Consider the following 12,261-nt stretch of genomic DNA (forward strand, 5'->3'; position numbering starts at 1 on the left):
ACCAGCCCGTGTTGGTGACCAGCCCGTGTTGGTGACCAGCCAGTGTTGGTGACCAGCCCGTGTTGGGGACCAGCCCGTGTTGGGGACCAGCCCGTGTTGGGGACCAGCCCGTGTTGGTGACCAGCCCGTGTTGGGGACCAGCCCGTGTTGGGGACCAGCCCGTGTTGGTGACCAGCCCGTGTTGGTGACCAGCCCGTGTTGGTGACCAGCCCGTGTTGGTGACCAGCCCGTGTTGGGGACCAGCCCGTGTTGGGGACCAGCCCGTGTTGGGGACCAGCCCGTGTTGGTGACCAGCCCGTGTTGGGGACCAGCCCGTGTTGGTGACCAGCCCGTGTTGGGGACCAGCCCGTGTTGGTGACCAGCCCGTGTTGGGGACCAGCCCGTGTTGGTGACCAGCCCGTGTTGGTGACCAGCCCGTGTTGGTGACCAGCCAGTGTTGGTGACCAGCCAGTGTTGGTGACCAGCCAGTGTTGGTGACCAGCCAGTGTTGGGGACCAGCCAGTGTTGGTGACCAGCCCGTGTTGGTGACCAGCCAGTGTTGGTGACCAGCCCGTGTTGGTGACCAGCCCGTGTTGGTGACCAGCCCGTGTTGGTGACCAGCCCGTCTTGGGGACCAGCCCGTGTTGGTGACCAGCCAGTGTTGGGGACCAGCCAGTGTTGGTGACCAGCCCGTGTTGGTGACCAGCCCGTGTTGGTGACCAGCCCGTGTTGGTGACCAGCCCGTGTTTAATAATAATAATAATAATGTGAAAAATGGATATACACACAAAGAAAGTATTAATATCGAAGAAAAATATATATAACTGGTAATAGAAGTATTAATATACAGCCTTCGAAATAAAATAGTAAAAAAAAGTAGAAAACCTTGGAAAAAATATATAGCAAATTGAGGAAAAAAAAACGTATATGAAAATTGAGAGAGAGCGAGAAAGAGAGAGCTGGAATGCAATGGAAAACATCATTACTGGCGGGAAAATATCATCCATCCGGGCATTGGCCTGATCGAGTGACGTCACAGCCTAGCCCTTCCCTGATTAGTGACCTAGACCTGCGACGTCATGGGCAGCGGAAACAGTGATTGGCTGAAACTGCTTGTGACGTATATGCATCCCTCTGCGATTGGCTGCCGGGATGTGATTCCGCCGAGATAGGCTAGCCGTTGAGCTGCCTCAGCACGCGGTCAGTCTTGGCCTCACTTTGAAGGAGTAAGGAGCTATATTTGAGGCGCTCCGAGGTGTAAAATATCCGTAAGACGAAACCAGGTGTTTAGGGCGACATCACCGAAGAGGCCTGAGAGGGGAAACGTTTCAAGAACAGGGAAGGCGCTTGTGATTTACACTTCACTAAACGTTTGTTGACGCAGTGTGTGACGTCACGGGTCTGCACCACCACAGCTGATGCAGGTAAACACAGACCTTCTAACTATACAAATGTTATATATATATATATATATATATATATATATATATATAATATATATATATATATATAATATATATATATATATATATATATATGTCGTACCTAGTAGCCAGAACTCACTTCTCAGTCTACTATTCAAGGCCCGATTTGCCTAATAAGCCAAGTTTTCCTGAATTAATATATTTACTATAATTTTTTTCTTATGAAATGATAAAGCAACCCTTTTCTCTATGTATGAGGTCAATTTTTTTTTATTGGAGTTAAAATTAACGTAGATATATGACCGAACCTAACCAACCCTACCTAACCTAACCTAACCTATATTTATAGGTAAGGTTAGGTTAGGTAGCCAAAAAAAGCTAGGTTAGGTTAGGTTAGGTAGGTTAGGTAGACGAAAAAACATTAATTCATGAAAACTTGGCTTATTAGGCAAATCGGGCCTTGAATAGTAGGCTGAGAAGTGCGTTCTGGCTATTAGGTACGACATATATATATATAATTTACTGTGCTAAAAGCATAATTTGACGATGGGTGAAGGTGAAAAGTAAATATGAACTGAGAGAGAGAGAGAGAGAGAGAGAGAGAGAGAGAGAGAGAGAGAGAGAGAGAGAGAGAGAGAGGGAGAAAGAGGGGCCGGGCTGACCACGTGCTGACACCACCGCTGACACCCTGGTAATTTACCTAGGAGGTATTGCTAGCTAGGGGGTGCTGCTGACAGCCTGGTAATTAGCTAGGGGGGTTGCCCAGCCCGAGTACCACTCTCCCCACCGTCTTTTTTTTTTTTTTTTTTTTTTGAGATATATACAAGAGTTGTTACATTCTTGTACAGCCACTAGTACGCGTAGCGTTTCGGGCAAGTCCTTAATCCTATGGTCCCTGGAATACGATCCCCGCCGCGAAGAATCGTTTTTTCATCCAAGTACACATTTTACTGTTGCGTTAAACAGAGGCTACAGTTAAGGAATTGCGCCCAGTAAATCCTCTCCGGCCAGGATACGAACCCGGGGCATACCCCGCGGCCCCGACCAGCCCTCCTTTTTTGTTACACATTCCCATGAAGCAGCAGCAGCCCGTAGCAGCTGTCTAACTCCCAGGTACCTATTTACTGCTAGGTGAACAGGGGCATAAGGGTGAAAGAAACATCATTTTCTGTTCGTTGCGGCAAACGGAGAGGACAGGCTACACCCGGTCTCCTAATAGAGCGTTGCATTTTGACGTATTCTCTTAAGATCAGAAAATCGTCGGACTAGTAAAATGGAAGCGGCTGGCAAAAGTGATGTTATCTTGAGGTTATCTTGAGATGTACTGTGTCGTTTTCTGTTTTGGGTCCTCCGGTTGGGTTAGGAAAAGGGCACTTTAGTAGGATAGTTTCTTGACGGTGGGAAACCTCAGGAGGACGGGATGGATGGATGGATGTATTGTGCAATCCATCCCCCCGCCCCCCCCTCTCTCTCGTCTCCTGTTGCAGGCTCGGTTACACATTGCAAGGCATTGTGCAATAATATTCCAGTCCATCCTTCTGAAATTAAAGTAATTATAGTAATGATGTGATCTATCACATGTCGTCATAGATCACTAGAATGTTGACTTTTTTATTATTGAATTTGGACAAGCCTGAAAAGTTTTTTCAATTATTAATCAATCTGGTAAATCAAACCTAACCTAATCATCCTAGATGTTTGGTGGTTATTTAAGTACCTAATACACGTTATCTAAGGCCTAAAATAGTAACATATATGTGCTAATGCAGATGGAAAGTCACAATAACGTGGATAGAAAAATGTTGACCAAACCACACACTAGAAGGTGAAGGGACGACGACGTTTCGGTCCGTCTTGGACCATTCTCACAATCGAGAATGGTCCAGGACGGACCGAAACGTCGTTGTCCCTTCACCTTCTAGTGTGTGGTCTGGTCAACATATATGTGCTATACTAGGCATATTTTTAATTTGGTTTTATTCCCTCTCCCGGACGCTATATAAAAATAGAACACAAAGTGGCCTAGTGAGACTTAGTCAAAGTTGTTACATGTTGCTATAACGCCGTATTAGAACGTTGTTGTTATTATAACTTGCTGTATTGATTGTTACAATTGTTAGGTGTTAAAATTTGTTCGAACGTCGTGTGTTTGGCGGGAGTTGTTTATTTTGTTATAATAACATAATTCACAGGATTGTTGTGTTCTTGTTGGTGAATGGATGCAACTATTGACGAGAAATATGTTGGGGAGGTATGTGTAATTGTGTCGGGGGGGACAGGCAGCCAGGGTATATATATATATACACGTTAGGCTTGTTTCGAGGTCACCCACTTCCTTCTCCTGAGATTGAACTGCTCAAGACGCAACCCCCCACACACACCAAGCTGACCGACTCCTAGGTACCTAGTTACTGTTAGGTGAATAGGTGCATTAGGTGTTGGGGAACACGCTAAACCTTTTCTCTCTCTCCCGCCCGGGATTCGAGATCGGAATTCCAGATTGTGAGACGAGGAGGAACCCGACTGGTCTACCAGCGCCCTTAAACGGAAGGTATCATATAGTCCTTTGTGGGGGCATGTTTGGCGGTGGGGGGAGGATTGACGGGGTGGGGGGTGGGCTGAGGATGGGGGGTTTGGTGGCTGAGTGGACAGCGCTCTAGGCTCGTGGACGTAGGGACCGGGGTTCGATCCCTGGCAACCGCCGGTAAAACAAATGGGTAGAGTTTCCTTCACCCTGATGCACCTGTTACCTAGCAATAAATATGTACCTGGGAGTTAGACAGCTGCTACGGGCTGCTTCCTGGGGTATGTGTGTGTGTGTGTGTGTGAAAAAAAATTGTAGTTAGTAACAGTTGATTAATGACAGTTGAGAGGCAGACCGAAAGAGCAGAGCTCAACCCCCGCAAGCACAACTAGGTGAATACATCTTCCCGGACGCAGGCTAGAGGGGGGGGGGAGGAGTCACTCGACCCTGTCATGAACTCCCAGAATCACAGTTCTCGACTGACACTTGTGTCATTATCCTATTCTCGTAAACCCGAGGCAATCTACCAAACCGTCGCCGCCGCGGCCTGGCCGCGTCAGGAATATTCTCCTGATTGTTCCTGACATGATGCCCCATGCCCTCCCCCGGGGTCAGGCAGCGCGCCGCCGCGAACGCATTTGACCTTAAATCTGGCAGTGATTGATCCAAGGGCATCATGGCTCTTGCCTGTCATGCTACCCACTGTACTGGGTGCCCCCTTTTTTTAGGAGGGTTAGCACAAGGTGCTTGTGGTTCCTGGATTAGCACAGCTGGCTTCGTTTTCTACTCACACCAGGGGGGGGGGGATCCCGGATTTGATTCTTGAGTGCTACAGAAATTGTTGGGCACTGTTTTCTTTTACTTAATGGCTCGGTTAACCTATTATTATTATTAACATCTTTATTGACAAAATTAATTACAATTTTGCCTAATCTGAGGATTTCAATTAAGTCCTATTAAAGTGAGGATAATGCTGGTATTAATTCTCATGGAGATGAATAAACTCTCTACCTTCCCCTCACTGGTTAATTTTCAAAATGAAAAAATGATATCTTTTGTGCCCTCAATTGATATCCATTTGTCGCTCAATTCAAGGTCTATCTTGCCACTTGGTACAGGCTGTCAGTTAAATTACCAGCAACCCAGAATCGTCTAGTTGAAGATATCAAGTTGGCACTGGATTCAGGTAATGCGTACTCAATTGGTACTTAAGACCGCTTAAAGTTTGATGCAGACTTTTCTAGTATAGCGGGCTTTTGGGGGGGGGTCTTTGGTTAGCGAGCTAGCGGAGGGGTCTTTGGTTAGCGAGTTGGTGGAGGGAGTCTTTGGTTAGCGAGCTGGTGGAGGGGTCTTTGGTTAGCGAGCTGGTGGAGGGGGTCTTTGGTTAGCGAGCTAGTGGAGGGAGTCTTTGGTTAACAAGCTGGTGGAGGGGTCTTTGGTTAGCGAGCTAGTGGAGGGAGTCTTTGGTTAGCGAGCTGGTGGAGGGAGTCTTTGGTTAGCGAGCTAGTGGAGGGAGTCTTTGGTTAGCAAGCTGGTGGAGGGAGTCTTTGGTTAACAAGCTGGTGGAGGGGTCTTTGGTTAGCGAGCTAGTGGAGGGAGTCTTTGGTTAGCGAGCTGGTGGAGGGAGTCTTTGGTTAGCGAGCTAGTGGAGGGAGTCTTTGGTTAGCAAGCTGGTGGAGGGAGTCTTTGGTTAACAAGCTGGTGGAGGGGTCTTTGGTTAGCGAGCTGGTGGATGGGTCTTTGGTTAGTAAGCGGGCGAAAGGGTATCACCTGATATCTCCTTTTCACCTAGCAGTAAATAGATACCTGGGAGTTAAACAACTTGTACGGGATGTGTGTGTGTGTGTCTGTGTATAAGAGAGATAAATATATGATAGAGAAATAGGTATGATAGAGAACAAACAGGTCGGAAGTCAGTGCACGAGATAACAGGCGGCCAGAAAGGCGAGGTCCACGAACAAACAGCTCGATCCTACAGGTGCAAATAGTAAATACAAATAGTGAATACATACGCACACTCTGTCTCTGTCTCTCTCTCTCTCTCTCTCTCTCTCTCTCTCTCTCTCTCTCTCTCTCTCTCTCTCTCTCTCTCTCTCTGTTGGAGAAGTCAGTAGGATGTGTGAGGGACTGGTGGAGGAAGAGAAGTGGACGAGGCCAGTACTAGGAAACGCTAATGACTCCTGAATGCTCGGACGAGCCCCTTGAGGGCCGTGTATAGGGGCAGTGAAAGAGGTACTTAACCTCGTAGGCCTAAGGGCTGGTGCAGTGTCGGACGGTGTGTGTGTGGGGGGGGGGGGGGCGGGGGGTCCGGACACGAGGAGGAAGGGCTTGTATGCTCAGACCTCTATATGGTCTTCCTACGTGGAATATTGTTTGATAACATGTGGTATTTGAAGTAATAAAGTTAATTGACATTTTCTTATAGAAATAATATAATTTTATAGAGAGCAGGGAAGGATAATCGACACTTATACCGATTGGTCTTCAATAATAACAATATAATTATTGTAAATATTAGCAGTAGCATAATTATTTTATCTTTGAAAATGATTAGGATATGTAAATTAGGCGTGTTTGAAATATATAATGGATTTCTCACTGTACGAAATATAAACGATCCTTTCTCTCATATAAATCCTATGTTCTTCAGGGGTGTGACGTCATTGGAAGTTCTCAGTAGCAGTTCACAGTTGACTACAAGTAATTCACTACAACTTAGCCAGATGTGACGAAGACAGATAGAATATAATCAACCAATCGTACCCATCACAGAAGCTGTCGTGTCCTGCTTCAAATGTCTTCAGATCCTGTAATGGTAACCTGGCATTTGCTTCTCTGACGCAACGCTGGACCTTGACCTCCTGTGAGGGAAGACGTGCATCCTTCTCGGTCAATGGGGGTAAAGTAACTTTTATCCTGAGGGATTTACAGGTGATACGGATTTGTCAATCTGAAGGGCGCTTATTACGTGTCTTGAAGGAGATAGACGAGGCGGGCCCTCATCGTCACCAACTCTTCAAGAGAGTCCTTCAGGTCCTCGCTAGTCACGGTGAGCCAACTGTTTTCCCCCGAGACGAGCTCTCTGCCCACACACACCCTTGCCGCCTCAGTCCCGCGGTGAAGGTCCAAGCAGACAGACGTGTCGTTATTGGCCTCTTGCATTGTCCACTGAATCACTTTACATACACGAGTTTCACGATGGATCTAGTCAACGTGTGTTCCGAATAAGTAATCCAGTCGTTCACTCAACGGAAGGTAGGGTGTAAGGGTTGTGTGCGTTAAAAAGACGATCTGGAAACATTTGTTTGCGTCAAGAGGGGTCTGGAAATACCACTGTACGTCAAGAGGGTCTGGAAATACCACTGTACGTCAAGAGGGTCTGGAAATACCACTGTACGTCAAGAGGGTCTGGAAATACCACTGTACATCAAGAGGGGTCTGGAAATACCACTGTACGTCAAGAGGGTCTGAAAATACCACTGTACGTCAAGAGGGTCTGTAAATACCACTGTAAGTCAAGAGGGTCTGAAAATACCACTGTACGTCAAGAGGGTCTGGAAATACCACTGTACGTCAAGAGGGTCTGGAAATACCACTGTACGTCAAGAGGGTCTGGAAATACCACTGTACGTCAAGAAGGGTCTGGAGTCATTCTGAAAAGTATTACCAGTCAGCGGGAAAACACGTACCTTGAACACACAAGTTGGTTCGAAGGCTAAACCAAGACGCCAGTATCAGGCCCCCAGTTAAACGGAAGGTTGTGATAACGAAGGTTGGAAGACCAGGAAGGAATGATGGCGGAGACGGAGACGGTGTCGCCGAGCCCTGAAGGAGAGTCTCTAGCGCCCTTCAGCAATCTGAGTTCGATCATGACAGTGACTAGGTGCACACAGGAGGTCCTCGACTTCGAGCCCTCGTGTCTACAATTTCTGGAAGGTAAGTGAACTAACATGATCTTCTTATGCAGACGAGGAGTCACAATAACGTGGCTGAAGAATGTTGACCAGACCACACACTAGAAGGTGAAGGGACGACGACGACGTTTCGGTCCGTCCTGGACCATTCTCACAATCGACTTGAGAATGGTCCAGGACGGACCGAAACGTCGTCGTCCCTTCACCTTCTAGTGTGTGATCTGGTCAACAAGATCTTCTTACATATTTACTGAAACGTGTCGACAATGATCATGGAACGCATGTTAAATCTGCATTTATGTTTTTGGGAGAAATCAAAGAAAAGTCGTATTTGAATTGTTTATGTGAAGGACAAGAGGCTTCTAGCTAGACGTGTGTACTCACCTAGTTGTGCTTGTGGGGGTTGAGCTCTGGCTCTTTGGTCCCGCCTCTCAAATGAAACTGTGTGTTTGTGTGTGTGTGTGTACTCACCTAGTTGTGCGGGGGTTGAGCTCTGGCTCTTTGGTCCCGTCTCTCAACCGTCAATCAACAGGTGTACAGGTTCCTGAACCTGTGTGTGTGTCTTAATTTGTTAATCAATTATCTCCTAGCCGCGGTTATTTCAACAAGCAAGACACTGTAAACTGCAGACGGTTTATTGCATACGAGGCAACTCTTGTTGATATGCCCCATACTCATTCATATACATGTCTAACCTACGCTCGAAACAATCTATCGATCCCTCGTTTATTGCACTCGTCAGCTTCTGGATAATGTTGGTCCAATAAGCTTCTGGCAGCATGTTGGACCAATGACCGACGGAGCCGGTCGGCCGAGCGGACAGCACGCTGGACTTGTGATCCTGTGGTCCTGGGCCGGCGAGAAACAATGGGCAGAGTTTCTTTCACCCTATGCCCCCTGTTACCTAGCAGTAAAATAGGTACCTGGGTGTTAGTCAGCTGTCACGGGCTGCTTCCTGGGGGTGGAGGCCTGGTCGAGGACCGGGCCGCGGGGACACTAAAAAAAAAAAAGCCCCGAAATCATCTCAAGATAAGATCACTGAAATATTGTCTAACACAATGCAGAGTTACAAATTACATTACCACTGGGTTTTAGGAGCGCAGAATCCGTTGTGAAACACGTGGTATATAACCATACTGAAACTAACATACGACTTAGACATTAATACATCAAGTAAGCTACATAGATTAAGCAGCACAGACCTAGGGGAAGATTCACGAAGCAGTTACGCATGTACTTACGAACGTGTACATCTTTCCTGAATTTTTGACGGCTTTGGTTACATTTATTAAACAATTTACAAGCATGAAAACTTGCCAATCAACTGTTGTTATTGTTATAAACAGCCTCCTGGTGCTTCGGAGCTCATTAACTGTTTAATAATTGTAAACAAAACCGCCAAAGAGTGAGAAAAGATGTACAGGTTCGTAAGGGCTTGCGTAACTATTTCGTGAATCTGGCCCCCAGGCAGCCAGAGATTTAGGGCTCACGCAGAAATATCACCTTCCAGCAGTCAGTTTGTAGAGGATAACTGTCGCGTTTTACCCTGACATATTTTGTGATATATTTACCAGACAATAAGCCAGTCAACAGTCAATGGTGTGGGTTAGCCGGAAAGAGTAGGGGGTGGAGAAGTAAGAGAAGGAGAGGGAAGGAGAAGTAAGAGAAGAGGGAAGGAGCAGTGTACAGAGGGAAAAGTGAGCAAGGTGGAAGAGTGAGGTGCAATCCTCTTACTCACAGGGGCGCCAGTTCTCAACTTCCAAAACTGGATAATGATGTCTATACTCAGAGCTAACTCAGCCATGAACGATAACTGAGGGCCGTCCAACTGTTATTGGTGACTGTGTCAGGTCCTGGTGACGGTGCCAGGTCCTGGTGACGGTGCCACGTCCTGGTGATGATGCCAAAGGTCCTGGTGACGATGCCAAAGGTCCTGGTGACGATGCCAAAGGTCGTGGTGACGATGCCAAAGGTCCTGGTGACGATGCCAAAGGTCCTGGTGACGATGCCAAAGGTCGTGGTGACAATGCCAAAGGTCCTGGTGACGATGCCAAAGGTCCTGGTGACGATGCCAAAGGTCGTGGTGACGATGCCAAAGGTCCTGGTGACGATGCCAAAGGTCCTGGTGACGATGCCAAAGGTCGTTGTGACGATGCCAAAGGTCCTGGTGACGATGCCAAAGGTCCTGGTGATGATGTCAAAGGTCCTGGTGACGATGCCAAAGGTCCTGGTGACGATGCCAAAGGTCGTGGTGACGATGCCAAAGGTCCTGGTGACGATGCCAAAGGTCCTGGTGATGATGTCAAAGGTCGTGGCGACGATGCCAAAGGTCCTGGTGACGATACCAAAGGTCCTGGTTTAGAAAGAACTTGAAATTATGTGTGAGTGGAGGGAGTGATATACAGCCATCATGCATGAGGTGTTGGGGGCGAGCCACTTCACACCCTCACCAATATTAAAAGCCTGATGAACAAATCCACAAGGGCCGTGACGAGGGTTCGAACCTACGTCCGCAAGGATCCCAGACGCTGCCTGAATCGACTTGAGCTACAACTTCGAGCTCTGCCTGATCATCTTAAACCCAAAGAAAGTCTTGCTAGTGCAGGCCATAGCCGACTACACTCCCATCTCCTGTCCTCTCCTGATTCCACGCATGCCTAGCCATCCTGTGAGATTGATTGGTAAAGATTAAGCCACCCTAGAGGTGGCACGGGCACGAATAGCCCGTAAATCCTGTGTGAGATATATTAGATCATCTTATAGCTAACTCTTGCGCTGTGCTCTGTAATCCCCGAGTAAGGTGGCAGCACATTGCTCTATGTACCTAAGCTCGTTAAAACAAAACACAGAGCGGTGACAGAGCCAGATAGAGCCGAGCGGATTCCCAAGAAGATGACTAGCAAATCTTGCATACCGTTTGCGTCATGGGCTCTGTGGGGGGGGGGGTTATTTACATAATTAAATATTCAACATGGGCGCTCATGATGTCTCTTCTCCCTACCTGTAAGTCACTTTACCTGCAATTAGTTTAAAGACCGAAAGTGTGTATTGTAATAATTATATATATATATATATATATATATATATATATATATATATATATATATATATATATATATATATAATATATATATATATATATATATATATATATATATATATATATATATATATATATATATAATATATATATATATATATATATATATATATATATATATATATATATATATATATATATATATATATATATATTATTGTAATTTTTCAGAGGTGGGTGATTAAATTACGAAGCGAGGGGAATGCAAACACAGAAAGACACACACACATACACACCATCACACACACACACATATACATACACACATACAGATAGTAACAGAAGGGTGGTGTCTTATCAATGTCTCATCCTCTTCTACGTTGGGTGAGAGATCATGTATGACCTCTCTCTCACTTGGGTGAGAGATCATATATGACCTCTCTCTCACTTGGGTGAGAGATCATGTATGACCTCTCTCTCACTTGAGTGAGAGGTCATGCGTGACCCCTCTCTCACTTGAGTGAGAGGTACTGCATGACCTCTCCTCTCCACAACAGCTGGAGCGAGACAGCCTCGGCTTCCTCTCACTCTAAATGAAATAAGATACAGCATAATTTCAGGCAGTGTCAGGTGTCTAGGGGTGCCAGGAGTGCCAGCAAAATGTACCAGGCAGTGCTAGGAGGTGCCAGGCAATACGTGATCAACCGGGCTGTGATGGGTTACCCGGGTCCAGCCGGTTACCCCATCTAGTTCTTGTTATAAACATCCTCGGGGTGTCTCGGAGTTCATCAACAATTTATTAATTGTAAACAAAGCCTCCGTGGTTGTTGAAAAGATGTACAGGTTTCTCAAGTGGCTGGCTGTCCACTCTGGCAGCCTCGCCCTTGGATATGGGAGCCTACGGGAAGCCTAACGTGCTTCCCACCCTTCCCATCCAATGGGAAGGGTACATTAAGACCTTTTCCACTCAGCAATCTTCTCCATTTTCGGTATTTCCATCCCATCATGTCCCTCGCCCCGTATTGGCAAATCCTTTGGTCATTAAATATGAAATTAATTAAAATATTGACGGCGGAACTCACTCCTAGGTATCTCCCATCAGTGGCCCACCAGTGGTCCACTAGAGGCCCACCAGTGGTCCACTAGAGGCCCACCAGTGGTCCACTAGAGGCCCACCAGTGGTCCACTAGAGGCCCACCAGTGGGCTCGCCTTGGCCCACCTTGCTGGCTTTGTGTGGTCATGGGTGAAAGCCGGCTGCATTTACTAAGCAAACGAACGTCAGAAGGCGGCGCTGGTGTCCGGTGGGCCCACGCCCAGCTCCTCTAGGGTGCTGGTGGGAGCGACAGTGAAAGCTTTGATAAATATACCCGCAGTATACC

The 12,261-nt window shown here is 46.8% G+C and overlaps 1 protein-coding gene across 2 annotated transcripts in view; it reads left to right on the forward strand.

Annotated features, from left to right (window-relative positions):
• Nucleotides 1-1,169: 1,169 nt before the first annotated feature.
• The window catches only part of LOC123746319 (organic solute transporter subunit alpha), a 78,139-nt gene continuing 67,047 nt past the window's right edge, over nucleotides 1,170-12,261 (forward strand). The window contains exons 1-3 of one of the 2 annotated variants that reach the window (XM_069314941.1): nucleotides 1,170-1,403; nucleotides 6,578-7,333; nucleotides 7,421-7,863. In XM_069314941.1, coding sequence (XP_069171042.1) covers nucleotides 7,719-7,863 — 145 coding nt within the window. In that variant the 5' untranslated portion in view covers nucleotides 1,170-1,403; nucleotides 6,578-7,333; nucleotides 7,421-7,718. Of the gene's footprint in view, nucleotides 1,404-6,577; nucleotides 7,864-12,261 lie in introns of both variants that reach the window. The other variant, XM_045727721.2, reaches the window with a different exon arrangement.

This window comes from Procambarus clarkii, chromosome 80 (assembly GCF_040958095.1).
Source record: "Procambarus clarkii isolate CNS0578487 chromosome 80, FALCON_Pclarkii_2.0, whole genome shotgun sequence".
Taxonomy (NCBI): Eukaryota; Metazoa; Arthropoda; class Malacostraca; order Decapoda; family Cambaridae; genus Procambarus; species Procambarus clarkii.